We start from the raw sequence: 15,229 nt of genomic DNA on the forward strand, positions 1-15,229 counted from the left end.
AGGCAAGTCAGCATTACAACAGGATGCTCACTTAATATACGTGAAAGAACATTATTATCACCGTGATTTATCTAACAATTCCATTATAACAAAAAAAAAAAAAAAAAAACAGAAAAGAAGAAAAATGTGACAAGTTTATGTGATCGAGTTGAAGGTAGCTACACATACAAAAAAAAAAAAAAAAAGTACGAATTTCATAAAACAAATTCATTTGCAAATCCAGTCACACTAAGGTGCTAGAGTTATCACGGAAAAGAAATAATAATACAAGAAACCGTACCGGTACGAAGACCGCCCCGTGGAGACGGCAACAGTGTGAGGGAGAAGGGTCGTCTGCAGGTGTCAGTGTGTGTCACGGGAAGGGCTACTAGTCGCACGAGGAAGAAGGGGGCGGGACACTAATGTATTAATTTGTGTGTATGTGTATGTGTGTACGTGTGTGTCTGTAAATATGTCGGGGAAAGTGATCCGAGGCCAGCGCCTGGAGACGGAGATAGAGCGGAGCAGGGAGGAGTCCAACTGGAAGAAGGTGATAGAGCTGGCGGAGCACCTCAAGTCCAGGAACCAGCCAGGACTAGGTAAGCAAGCACCTCACTTGGTAATATTTCGGCTGGGGTCATTCCCAAGCGGGACATTTCTTAACTGTCCCATACTGCAGAGCTTGGCACTCTTAATTTTTTGTTCACCATATATATTTTGCAAATTGACAGTAACAAAGTTCTATATTTCTATATCGTATTTTGGCAGCAGGACAAGTCAGGTTAGGTTAGGTTAGAGCTGTATAGTTAGGTCATGTCAGATTATGTTAGGTTATATTTAGTTTGGTTAGATTAGATAATTTTAATGGTTATTGATGATTACGTGTCATTCACTTCACTCTGTGACTTTATGTTGTCATGTGAGAGAAGTGGCAGTGAATTCTGCCCTCCTCATTGTAGGGTGTTGGCTCAAATGCTCATTTTTTTTCATTTCCATGTGTTTAAATATATGAGTTTTGAGCTATTTGTTTCCTCTCTTAATCTTGATGTTGATAAGTAATGCATAGGGTACCTATACAGGTGCATAACACGCATATGTGGGTTGGCTGTTGGGGGAGAAGGATGAACCGAGTGTGCAGGGGAGGGAAGTGAACCGTGTAGTTGTTAGTGTCGGTGAGTTGTGTTGACGGTAAATCTTAAGAATCACCACTCCACCCCCTCCACCACCCCAGCCCCCCCAATCCCCCAAGACAAGCCTGGGGAACTGTGGGGAACCGGGGTATTGGGGGGGGGAGCCCATATCACTGAAAAATGGCCTTCCAAAATTTCCCTAGAAAAATCCCTAAATCAGGAAAAATTCCCTAGTCTCGAAAGTAGGGAAAATCCCTACCGTATACTCACATGCGTGGGCTAATCGCTAACCAAGCATACCATGGCTAACCACCCCAAAACAGCCCTGAGCCATGACTCAAGGTCATCCGGGACTCGGGCTGAACAGGCCCGGGCTATACCCGGCCCTCAGCACGGCAGTGTTGGGCTACGTGTTTTAAAAAAAAAAATAACCACGCGTGGTGGACCTGGTCTCACATGCGTGGGCTAGTCGCTAACCAAACATACCATCGCTAACCAAGCGTACCATCGCTAACCAAGCGTACCATCGCTAACCAAGCGTACCGTTGCTAACCAAGCGTACCGTCGCTAACCAAACGTTTGTAGAAAAAAAATATATGAAGACCTAGTGATGCTTCATACGGTAGGTAATGAATGCGAGCTATTTTGCGTTTTTTTTTTTTTTTTTTTTTTTTTACATTGCAGCCTATTGCGCCGGTAGGCTTCTTCCAGGTGGATCCTGATGGTCGGTCCAAGGCTTCTTTCCGGTAGGTCCTGATGGTCGGCCCAGCCCGTTCTGGCGCAGGCGAGTGTTTATAGTGGCGCCATCTTGCATTGGCTCATGCTGCCCTCCCAGAGCTCATCTTTGATCCTAGAATCTAGAGTCCGGGTTGATAGGTGGTCTTCTGGACAGCATGTGGGTAGTTTTAAGCCACTCGGCGGCGGCTGAAAAATCCCAGCTTGGTGGCACCGGGCGGGGATTGAACTCGCGTCCTCCTGAACACGAGGCCGTTACTTTGACGACTCAGCCACCGCCTCCCCGTTAGCTCGATTAATCCCTTTAGGGAGCTGTGGTTTTGGTGGTCGTTAGCTCGATTAATCCCTGTAGGGAACAGTGGTTTTGGTGGTGGACGGCCAAATCACTGAAAAATGGGCTTTCAAAATGTCCCTACAAAAATCCCCAAAATCGGGAAAAATCCCTAGTCTCTAAACTAAGGAAATTCCCTGACGTATACTCTTGTAATCTATTCCTATATAACGTAGTAGCCGCTGCAGCGGGTCTGTTGACGAGTGTAAGGCGTGTAATTGGATGGTCAGCGTAGTTGAACCCCCACCCCACCACCCCAATCGTAGTCGAGCAACTCTTGGGAAATGTCATGTTTCATAATTACATATGGTACAATAGTGACGGTTAACCCGTCCACTTCTTGTATGTTGATGCTAGATAATTTTTACCGAGTAGTTTAAGATACAAAATAAAACAGATTTGTGACAGCTGTCATCCAGATCGAACTGACGCTCCTGATGTTAACTGACGCGGGAGTGACCTACAGACTGCTACGTATGACCCTGGACTCCATTTTACTCAAATTCCACTATAAGTATCGCGCATTGAACAATATCCGTTTGTTTTCTGACACGTGCTTGTCACACCATATGTTACACTTGACACGCCCGTGTCTTTGTTGGACCCGGTACTGGGATAGTAATCGGTCCTTTTGTCAACCTACATGCACACCAATAAAGAGGTTAAATACTCAGTTAACACTTACTGAAAGGTAAAGTAGACGGATATTTTGAGGGAGTGAGTGTCGGGGCTTCCATCCATTATGGCGGCTTGAAAACAACTGACTTCAGGAACCCACCGTTAGGTGCCGCCGCTGATACCCTCACGTAGTAACATTTTACGAATGCATTAGAAAATACAAATAGCTGCGGCATTAGTTGCTTTAATATAGAGAAAAAAATAACTTAAAACTCTTAAAAGACCGTTTTTTTGTCCGAAATCGTTATAATCCATGCGCATTTTGGATATTACTGACTTAGGAACTAGTTTGTAGGGTGCACTGCAAGGCAGGTATGAGGCTCAGTCTGTGTATAGAGGCGGTTGTGAAACAATAACAATGGACTTAGAAAATCCAAGCCACCTAACTCTATAATTAAAGAGGCTTGCCCCCCTGGCCCCTCCCCAAGGTAAAGCGTATACGAAAATGCATTATAATACTAAGTCTTTCACGTGCTAAATTACTACGAATATTGGTTTGGAGTGGTTATTCTTAAGTTTTGCCGTGTTGACAAGTGTGTGTATATTTGGGTTAAGTTTCGTTTTAGTACCGTGCCAGTATCTCATTACCTACCTTATGAAACATCAATAGCTCTTCAATATCTTTTCTACAAACCTTCAACAGTCATGGAAACGCTCTCAAAATCCAATTCAAGGACTTTTTTTTTTACTCTTGAAAATAGGGGATAATGTTTACGAAAGCGCGTCGCCTCCTATGGTGCTGGCCGCGGCGATGGTGGTGCTGCCGCCGCTGCAAAATAGTTTGCAGAGGGTTTTGTTAGGTTAGGTTATATTCATGCTCCATGATAAAATTTGCGGTATTTGCATAAAAATAACAGGTTTGCTCTGGCGATGGCCGCGGCTGCCGGTGCAGCCGGTGTTGCGAGATATACCTCCTCGCAGAAATAAGTCGCATATACATGTGGGGGGGGAGCAGCCCCCCTGATTAGAAGGGGGGGGGGGGGGTTGTGGGGGGCGCAGCCCCCCGTTAGCAGGTCGTAAAGTTGGGGTGGAGTATTTTAGATATGCTCCCCCACTCTAAATTCTCTGCGAGCTATCTTGCTGACTGTGGCGGCGTTACGTTGCATGACGCCGCCAGAGGAGGCAACACGCTTTCGTAAACATTATCCCCTCTTTTCAAGAGTAAAAAAAAGTCCTTGAATTGGATTTTGAAAGCATTTCCATGACTGTTGAAGGTTTGCAGAAAAGATATATGAAGAGCTACTGATGTTCCATAAAGTAGATAATGAGATACTGGCACGGTACTAAAACAAATCTTTACCTATATTTGTTTTCTGAATGAGTCTATTGTTTAAGTAGGCCTCCTATACCATATATGAATAAATGTATTGCCACCTCCTAGTTTTGTTGTTTTTTCTTCCATTCGATTTTTTTTTTTTTAGTTCATTCGCGTGTTTTGAAGCATCATTTGTTGTGCAAATGAATAATTAGCTTAATTTGACCAGTAAAATTTGTTGGATATAGGCTAATATTGAATTTATGGTTGAGCAGAGGTTAGGTTAGATGTAGTTTGGTTAGGTTTGCTCAGTTAATTTTTTTATTCTTTCCATTCAGTCAGAGTTTTGGTAGCTTCCTCAAAAGTTAATAAGTTTGAGATATTCACTTATAAAGTGTTATGTGCATATGTTGACAGTATGTCAGTATATGTTAGATATTTTTGTATTGGACAGACAAAGAAACGAATAAACAAATAGACATTGACAAAAACATTATTGCCCTCCTCTGTTAGATGAGGAATAATATATATATATATATATATATATATATATATATATATATATATATATATATATATATATATATATATATATATATATATATATATATATATATATATATATATATAAATGTGTGTGTGTGTGAGGGAAAACGGGAGGCCACGATCTCTTGCCCTCAATATTAAGATGTAATAACCAGGAATGCCCTAATAGCCCTTTGGAGAGGAAAACAGCACAAAATAAGGGTGAGTGTATTAACACAAACAAAGACAACAAAACGACCACAAAGTAATCAAACCACTGTAGTGTGCAAAAGGGGTTGGCCTGCTGAGTCACCAGGGTTGGGTGCACCGGTTGTAATCCTCTCAGCTAAAGGCCAGGGAAGTGAAGTCCATAGGCTGGAGTGCAGTGAGGGACAGCAGTGGTGACTTGGTCGGGCGGTACAGCCAGGGGAGAAGCAGCAAGGAGCCCAGACACGCAGCTTTCCCAGTGAGACGAAAGACCAGCGTGAGGTTGAGAAGGCGAGGTGTGCACTCTGTGGTGGTGAGCTGGTGTCTGCCTTAGCCCACTAGCGGGCTCTGACGTCGGCTCGGAAGTAGGAGGAGCCAGGGCGGAACGAGGCCGGCAGACTTAACAAGGCCGGCAGGGCGTAGTTACCCCTCACACTATGTAATTTTCAACAATTGTTTTCATAACTATGTGTTTATGCATATTTTTGGGGTGCTGGTTCCAAATATCATAACAGTTTTTTTCCCATCATGTAAGGTTTCCCCACAAAATGGTATCAACTAAATACAAAATGTAGGCAAGATCTCATATGATAGAACACAATTAAATCTTTAAAATGTGTCTGGTACATTAATTTAGCAAATAAAGAAGAAGAAAGTGCAACTTAAAATTAGTACAAATATATCTTTGACCATTTTCTAAGTTTCAGTATTTTAAAATCTCTTCTTTTCACTTGAAAACTGTGCCTGCCGCTTCTCCGTTTGTGAGCATTTGATGGAGTCTCCCGATGCAGCATCCAGCAGTAGTTGGCCATCATATTGACATTCCATCTTCCTTAGTATCTTCTCTCCATCTCCTTTAGATCTTGATGGAACCTTTCCCACTGCTCTTCACTCACATCTAAATTTTCGAGGTAGTAATCTAGATGTGCATGCTAAAAATGAACTTTAAGTCTTATATTGCATCCTAAGGCTTTAAACTTCTCTAGCATATTCCCTTCAATGTCTCGATAATTTGGAGCCTTGTAATTACCCAGAAAGTTTTTCATCACATCCTTCAAGCCAGTCCATGTATCTTTTTCTGCATCACTAATCTTTTTCTCGGTGATGGCACCAAGAGGATACTACACCAGGAGCTAAAGGATTCTTGGCCTTGAGTCTGGAACCTAAAAGCTCTGCTGCTTCCTTGCTAAGACCTAGGTCCCTCAGTAGATCATTTAATTCATACTGAGTGAATACCAGAGGTTCCTGACTTTCACCGTCATAGCTGAAGTCTGCATCATGATCGCTACTGTGCAAATCAGAACTCAGATGAATGTCCTCAAAGTTGTCTAGAGGTGATGGAACTGGTACATCTGGTCCATGGGGAACAGGCCGCAATGCAGATGGAAGATCGGGGTAGATGATACTCTTTCTGGTCTTAGAATTGTGTCCTTGCACCTTACATGAGCAAAACTATAATAGCAGCCATCACCGTGATTTTTCGGTTCCCTCCATATCATTGGAACACCAAAAGAAAAAGACTGCTTTGTACCCTTTGTCCACTGCCTTAGACCTTCAACATAAACTGAGCACACTTTATGTGGAGCCCATGTCTTATCTTGGTCTCCCAGCTTCATTCCAAAGTATGCATAGTATGTTTTTTTACAAAGTCTGTAATGTTTCTCTGTTGTTTATTAAGACTAAATTCACCACATATGTAACAAAAGCTGTCTGGGCTGGTTGAACATCCTCTGGAAGCCATCCTCGTTTTTATTCAATTTCGTAACTGTAAAGAACAACAAATGGCTTTAATTTTGTGATACGGTATTAGACTAAAAAAAAAAAAATCTATTTTGTGTAAAAACTGTACGTGATGCAGAAAATTCGTTGTGATTTTCGAAATCAGCAGGTCCAAATTGGTATAAGTCGCCTACCTACTAAAGAGGAAACAATTTTTGGGTCGCAGACCTTATATATAATTATTGCAAATAAATGATAAAAATTAACTAAAAAAAGCCTGTGCTCTGAAGGCTGATCATGAATACTTCCAAAAGGTGCCAAAAGTGGTTTCTGATGCATTTCCACCCAGACAAATGTAAATTGTTAAGATTCACCAGAGCTCACAACCCCATTCATCACGCTTACACTCTTCATAATCCAGACATTGAATCTGTGCACACACACACAAGTATCCTGGTGTCCACCTCTCCATTAACTTCAGATTCAACTAGGGCCGGCTCAAGGTTCTATTGGCAACTCGGGCAGCCGCCTGGGGCACCATCAATAGGGCGCCATGTCATGTGTTTGGGATCTTACAAACAAAATGTTAAATTTCTTAAGTGCAGTAAAATTTTTGAGAATCTGATTATTAACACTTTCGCGCACACCCTCCCATCTGATTTTCGCGTCCAAAATGCACACCTAACTGGCTGTTGGGAGGCCTGAATTTGGTACCTTGAGGTATAAATTTTTTTCAAAACTCGCTTATCGAATCTGTTGCTCGGTTCACTTTTATGAAACTACATCAACACACCAACACGAACAATTACACTTGATTCACTTCTCTCCCCTGCAAACTCTGCTCCCCCGTCTCCCCAACAGCCAATCCAAACATGCATGTTATGCACCTGCACAGGTGCCCTGCACATTACAATCAAGATCAAGATAGGTTGTTCAGTTCTGACCAGAGCTGGGCATCGCTAACGAATTTGAACTTCTGCTATCACAAATCCGCTAACTTATTCCATAACTTTTGCAATTGCAATTCCGCAAATTTCGAGATTTAGTTTAAATCGCAATCGCAAATCCGCTATTGCAAATTGCTACATAATATTTGTAGTCTTCCGCCACAAAACTTGACACCGCAAACGCAGACCGCAAACAAAAATTATATTGTCAATAGTTCTCAAATATCTTTTGTTTTTAGAAGAATTTGATTGACATGATCTCACTTCACCAGCTGAGCAGCAAATGTCCTGAGATCTTCAAAACCTGTCACCATTACTCGCCTGTTATGCCATCTTGGTCAAAGTCTTGCAATATTCTAGACAGCCTATATAGTATGCATAGGGCATACAAACTCTGAAATAAGTGTGAAGAATATACGTATATAATGAATAAATGTGAAGAGAGTCTCGCTGAAATACATTGCTCAGATCTGCCAGTTTCTGTACCCCGGAAAAAATACTTTATTCTGCAGACAGAGTAATTTTTCCAGGGTGCAGAATTGGCACAGCTTATCCCAATGTACCCCAATGAACTTCAGATCTCTTTTTACCCCAGTTAACCCCGATGAAACATTCAACAACTATTTAACCCAGTGATCCCGAATTGCGAACTGTGTGTCTCAATGTTCATTGGCACAAATAGACGTCGTTTTAACACAATATAATCCATTACATTCCAGTGTACCTCCAAATTATCATAGTGATACACCAGTGTATCCCAGTATTACCTTAATGATACCCCAATGTAACTAATTTTACCCCAGTGTACCTCAATTGGGTTACATTGGGGTAATATTGGGTACATTGGGATATTATCAAGGTAGCAATGGGGTATACATTAAAATATACTGGGGTATACATTGGGGTAAAAGAATCCCCTAATATACATATGGGGTATCGTTCAAAATCTGTGATCATTGGGGTCAAAAGATGTTGAATTTTTCATTGGGATAAAAAGACACCTATTGTTCATTAGGGTAAACAGACATTTTGGGCACACCGGGGTATTACTGGGATAAAAAGAGGCGCTCCTGCAGAAACTAGGAAATTTTTAGGCTACTAGCAGAATACTAGAATACTTTAATTGAATGTTGGCAGCCATTTCCTTAATAAGATTTTGGCCATTATGATGGACAATTATTATTCCCTCTGTGGAATAAATAATAAGAGAATGATTGTGACTATCTTAAAAAAAAGGCCAATGTGGTGGGAAATCTGCATTTTCTGGAGTACAATAAAATCTCTATAAATCAGACCTATATTTTTTGGATGTTATTTAAATTGGACTCTTTCAAGGCTTCGGACACATCTGTAAATCAGACCAAAATCCAAGATATACAGCACCTGTCCGAACAGCGTCTGGTTGGTTATTGTAAATCAGCTGAAGACCTGGTTTATAGCTACGAATTTGGTGTGAGTCTGGACCACATCATCTTCAAACAAAAGCTGCCAATCTCTCATGTCCCTCCTGAACCCTCATTGGTGTTGGGCAAGAGAATGCAGCTGCTTGATTTTATTATTTGATTGCATAAACACACACAGGGAATAGTTAAATTAATTTTCAAATTCAACATTATTTTAGATGTGTGTACTAGATGAAACTCGTAACTTCTGCACTGAAAACTAGCTTTCCTGACACACATGGTGTGCCTCATGTATTTCTGTTCCGTGATTTGTTTACAATTGTCACCCTCATCGCTGCCACCTCGCCTTCGCTGCCCTGTTTCACAACACAGTACTCCAGAGACATACAAATTCATATTTAGACATCCCTTCTCTGCTTCAAGAATTAATCAGAATTCTGGTCAACTCTGGAACAGCCTTGTTTGGGTATAAAGGTAAAGGTGGGTGCATACGCTATAGCTGTGCATGGAGTGCTCATTTCTGAACTGTGACCCTTTGGGCTTGTGGTAGATTAGAACCACTTGCCCTGAGACGTGGGCCAATGTGAAATGTGGGATTGCCACAGTTTATTTTCCCAGGTTTCCCCACAAACCCATTTATTGATCAGCCTGAAAGGGAGGATGAACAGCTGGGTGAGCTGTGTGCCAACTACCCTGTCTGGGATTCAAACCTGGGCCAGTGGAGTTGTAGCTTGGCACGCTGACCACTGCTCCATTATATTCCGAATTTTTGGCAATTTCAAATAATATAATTATGATCTCACCCACAAGTAGTCTGATTTATGGAAGGTTTACTGTATTCTGTCTAATATTATGTTGATCTCCCTTTTATAAGGTTGAGTAAGGCTGTCAGGTAAGTTCAGGTCAAGTCATAACAGGTAAGGTCAGGGCAAGTGGGGTGGAGTCTCGGTTGACCACTCTATATGGTACAACAGACAGCAGATATTAAGATAAACCACACACTATAGTAGTACCCAATATTCTTTATCATTGGTTATTGCTGGTATAAGTAATTTAACTGAAAAAATTATTACAGAAACTCTTGCCAACTTCCTTATTGGAGAGGGGAAGCTCGAGTCATACCTTGAGGAAAATCCTCCAACAGAAGCCAACATATCCAAGGCGAAGACTGGTCTGGCAGAAGCTCGAAAGTACCTACTTATGTGTATTGGGGAGCCAGCCAAGAAGGTGAGGAGTTTGTCTCTTGTTGGGAGCATAAATTCATAGGGGAAGTTGCATTAATGGAATAAAACAGGGTTTCAGCATGCTGTAGTTCTTTTATTCATAATCCATTAGGGACAATATTTCCCGGCTATCTACTTTAACCCCTCTGGTGCCAGAAATGACAAAAATCGATTTTTCAGGATTACACTTGACCCTTGATTTCCCAGATATTAGATTTCTTTGACAAAATTTGGGGTCTGGCAATTGTCAGACATATGCCTGGTCAAGTCTGAAAATTGAAAAAGAATCGCTAAAGCTCTAAAACAGGCATAAAACTTTTTACTTCTGTAAGAGTAAAAAAATGCCCATGATTTGCAGTCGTGAAGGAATCTGTCAAAACATTGTGTACCTGATGGGTTAAAGAAAACTGTTTGGAATGAGCCTGAATTGTTTTTAAAGTATTTTCATGTAAAAAATTCTTGAGGTTCTATCCTCCACAGTGCAATTGGCAGGTAATTATATGTTTGATCATGTTACTAACTCTTTGAACCCCTGTTACTAACCACTAACACCCATCTTTTAATATTGATGTTCCTTTTTTTTCTAATTGATCCACTAATAGCCTCTTAAAAAAATATACTGTCATCCTATCCATAAAACCAATCCCTATCATTAAAAAATATGCATGTTGAAAAAAATAAGGACTCTTGCTGCAAGTTTTGAAGGACTTGCAGGGGTTGACAGGAGGGGAGGGATGGTCGGTGGAAGGGACAAAGGAGGTAAGGAGAGTGTGAGGGAGGAAGCTTGGGCAGAAGGGTGGTAGGAGCAATAGAGGATGAAACAGGAGTGGTGGGTTGTAGATGATAAAATATAAAGCATGGCACAATACATTGTCTTCAAAACAACAACAAAAAAATGAATTCACATTTAGGAATGCCTGATGGAATGTCCTGAAGATGTATGGTGTGAGAGGACATTTACTTGAAGGGATCAGGTCGTTTTAAAAGGATGTGAGTGCCTCTATACACAAAAATGGGGAGCTGAGTGAGAGTTAATGTTAGTGTGGGTGTAAGACAGGGGTGTGTGATGTCATAATGACTTTAATGTTTATATGAATGGTTGTATGAGAGAAAGGAAAGCCAGCCTAGGGCAAATAGACTTGGCTGAAAGTGACGAGCACAGAGCAGTCTTTGATGGTAGGCCCTTTTGCAGATGATGCAGTATTGTTGGCAGAAAGGGAGATGATGTTGCAGAGGATTGTGGATGAATCTGATAGAGTGTTAGAGGGTAAAGTCGAAGGTGAATATTGACAAGAGTAAGGCTGTGGTATTTAAGAGGGCAAACTGTCGAGGTTGCAGAGCCATACAGAGTTAGAGAGAATGATAGAGTGTAAGATTTGGTTGGGAGAAGAGATGACAGAGGAAATAAATGAGTTTAAGCACTTATAGTCATTTCTATGTATGCATAAAGAGAGAGCAATGATGGGCAAGCAGGTGATAGGTGCCTTAGAGAGAGTCATGAAAGGAAGAAGTGTGAGCATGGGGGTAAATGAGGGTACAAAAAATAGTATTATCCTCCCAACACTGTCACATATATCAGAAATGTGGGGCATGGAATGTATTACAGTAATCATGACTACACACCGTGGAACTGAGGTACACGTGGTATGTCAGGATAAGATTGAGAAAATAGTGAAAGCATGTTTGAGATATGGTATGGGTGTAACAGACCTTTTTTTCTTAGCAATAAAAAAGACAGGCTAAAGATGTACTTTATTGTGATACATATGATTAGATTATATGGTTAGTATATAAACAAAATTGAAATTATAGAGCAAAACTTATTTTAAATGTTATTGATTTTTTTTTTTGTGTATGGGGGGGTTGGATTTTTCCCTCAAAAAATATTGGTTCTATCTGAATTAAATTTTTTCAGTGAAGTCCTTTATGATATTCTGTTACTCATAAAATTTTCAGCACAGTCAACCTGTGAATTCTGTGGCCTTGAGTTAATAATTAAGAAAGGGTGGAAAATAGGAAGGCATGCAGCTCAGTAATTCATAACACAGTACAGTATATCTTTGTCTGAGGTGGAGCAGATGACACACACACACACACACACACACACACGACCAAAATTTGAATATGCTGCAGTTGTGTGGTCGCCTCACAAAAAGAAGGGTATCAGAAAGTTGGAAAGGATACAGAGAATTGTAACTAAAATGGTCCCTGAACTCTCGAATATGACGTATGTAGACTGATTGAAGGAGATGAAATTAACAACACTGGAACAAAGAAGGGAGAGAGGAGATCTGATCACGCTGTATAAGTTGGTAAATAAGTTTGATGAGGTGGATAGAGATGATCTCTTCTCAACTGCAAGAATGCAGGGGCTGAGAGGACATGGAAAGAAACTTAATAAAGGAATCTGTTTGAGTGAAAGTATAGTTTTCCACATAGAAGTGTTAACACATGGAACAGCTTGCAGGGAGAGGTGGTGGAGGCGAGCAGTGTCCAACAAAGGAAGGAAAGGCTGGATGAATGTAGATATGGAGATGGGACTATTAGAGCTTAGCTCGGGCCCGGTAGACTACAAAAAGGTAAATACAAATAGGTAAAATATTTCCAGTTCATTTATTTGTAGTGAAGAATAGATCATGATTGCTTAGTGTAGTCAAATTGATTGGTAGGAAAATTGAGTTTTTGAGGCATGAAAGGCCTCCGAGTCTCTGCCCAGTTTAATAATGGAAATATCAGAAGTTGTTTTATGCAGCATCTCTTTCAGAGTTGTGTGACTCCTTTTCTCAGGTCTGATTTGGATTATATATATATATATATATATATATATATATATATATATATATATATATATATATATATATATATATATATATATATATATATATATATATATATATATATATATATATATATATATACAGTCATCCCCATGGTATTTAGATTCGGACTTGAGCGATCTGAAAACATGACAATGGGACTATAACCCTATGGGAAAATATGCATTTGGGGAAGTCACCTCTGACACGTCATATAAAACATGTTTTTTTCGTTCCCAAAAGTAGCCCAATTTGCGATAAGTAGCCCAATCTGGCAACACTGCAGTGTGGCGGCGCGTGAACCGTGACGTCACTCAGGAGCAACCTAAAGGCGGTGTCACACTAGCACTTTTTCCGTTAACTTTTTCCGTCGTTTTTCTGAAAATCGTCGATATCTTGGCTGCGGCCTGTCACACACAAACGGTGTTTCGTCTGAAACTTTCCGTCGGCACAGACCATGGGAATGTAAACAAACATGGAGTCCACGCTGCGGCAAAGATACGCTGCTCTGAACCTAATACTGTGTATTGTGAGACTTAGACGAGCTAAACAAGCCAAAAAGCATGCATGGATGCGCTCATGGTTGGCTCGTCGGGAAAGAGAAAGTGTGTACCACAGGCTGTTAAAAGAGCTGAGTTTAGAGGATCATGAGACTCTGAAGAATTGGATCAGGTTGGACAAGAGCCAGTACCACAGACTTCTGGAGTTAGTGACACCTCTCATTGCCAGAAGTGACACCAGGATGAGGAAGGCTGTCACTGCAGGAGAGCATTTGAGACAGGTTGAAGCCACGCGGAAAGTCTCGGTCTTGGTCTTGGACCTGTACACACAGGCGGAAATTTGCAGGCGGACACGATCCTGATCGTCTGACAAATTCATGCGATAAGTTCCTGCGTAACGATGAAAACTCAACGGAAAGGGCATTAATCGACGGAAAAAGTGCTAGTGTGACACCGCCTTAACGTCCATTGCCCCGCCTCCCTCCTCTCTGCCTCCCTCCCTCCTTCCTCTCTGCCTTCCTCCCTCCTCTCTCCCTTCCCCCCTCCTCTCTGCCTTCCTATTTAGCGTCAATGCATCCGCGTATACGCGGGGGGTCACAATTAGTTGACCGAATCTGTGAAACCATGATGGGTGAGACCCATGACGGAGGTGACTGTATATATATATATATATATATATATATATATATATATATATATATATATATATATATATATATATATATATATATATATATATATATATATATATAACAGTATAAATGTGGACTGGACAGTGAATTTGAGAAAGAACATTGGAAAAATTGAGAGAGGAAGTTGGTATTGAAATAGTACTCAGAGGAAATGCACTTTCTAAGGCTCTGAAAAGATATAACCATATACTTCTGCAGAAATAGGTCACCCAGAAAGACAACTTGAGGAAACTGTAAAATTAACATAGGGGCTCTCGCAAAAGCAGAGATTTAAGCTCGACTCAAAGAATTCTTCAGCGCAAACAAAACTTATGCTGGATTTATTATGTATAATTACACAGTAGAAGAAAGCACTCATGTAATGCAGAGAATATTTGACAATGATATAAGATGTTGCTAACTGACCATAGTCAACTCGGGGGGCTTCATGGTGCAGTGGTTAGCACACTCGGCTCACTACCAAGAGAGCCCGGGTTCGATTCCTGGGCGGCTTTTCCGATACCCTACGCCCCTCTCCACCCAGCAGTGAATGGGTACCAGGTATTAATCGGGGGTTGTGTCCCGTGTCCTGGGATCTGTTCCCTTCAATAATTCCTTCCCCTCCTGTCTCACTCCGGCATATGACCACATGTTGCGCCGACTAAACAAAACTTTCCAACTTTCCAACCATAGTCAACTGATTGTTGTGCAGTGGAAGCAGTTTATTTTTGCTTGGAAGAAAAATGATGATCGGGCAGTGAAGGCACATTTTACTGCCTGGAAGAAAACCTAACTAAGGTTATCATCTCTCTTGATTTCAAATCAGTTAGTAGATTGAAATTAGATAAGATATGAGGCCACCCTGAACCAGAGGGAGCTTAGGGACCAAATGAAGTAAATGAGTTCCCTGCACTAACATGTTCTACAGGCTTTCAGTCATGTGATGAAACACTACAGATCTCTCTGGCTTAGTCCAAAGCATGTTTAAATTTATCCTTATAGCTGAAAACAAACTGTGAATCTCTTTAAGGATTGTGTGCAGATGACACCAAGCCAGAGAGAGCTATGGCATCATGCTTTGCATCCATCCAATGGTGCACTTTGTTTTTC

At 41.0% G+C, this 15,229-nt stretch overlaps 1 protein-coding gene across 2 annotated transcripts in view; it reads left to right on the forward strand.

The window, feature by feature from the left end:
• The first annotated feature begins 294 nt into the window (after nt 1-294).
• Nucleotides 295-15,229, forward strand: part of LOC127009399 (tetratricopeptide repeat protein 7B-like) — a 60,080-nt gene continuing 45,145 nt past the window's right edge. Inside the window, exons 1-2 of one of the 2 annotated variants that reach the window (XM_050882468.1) lie at nt 295-578; nt 9,985-10,136. In XM_050882468.1, the coding sequence (XP_050738425.1) occupies nt 452-578; nt 9,985-10,136 (279 nt within the window). In that variant the 5' untranslated portion in view covers nt 295-451. The remainder of the gene's footprint in view (nt 579-9,984; nt 10,137-15,229) is intronic. The other variant, XM_050882469.1, reaches the window with a different exon arrangement.

The sequence above is a fragment of the Eriocheir sinensis genome, chromosome 40, assembly GCF_024679095.1.
Source record: "Eriocheir sinensis breed Jianghai 21 chromosome 40, ASM2467909v1, whole genome shotgun sequence".
NCBI lineage: Eukaryota > Metazoa > Arthropoda > Malacostraca > Decapoda > Varunidae > Eriocheir > Eriocheir sinensis.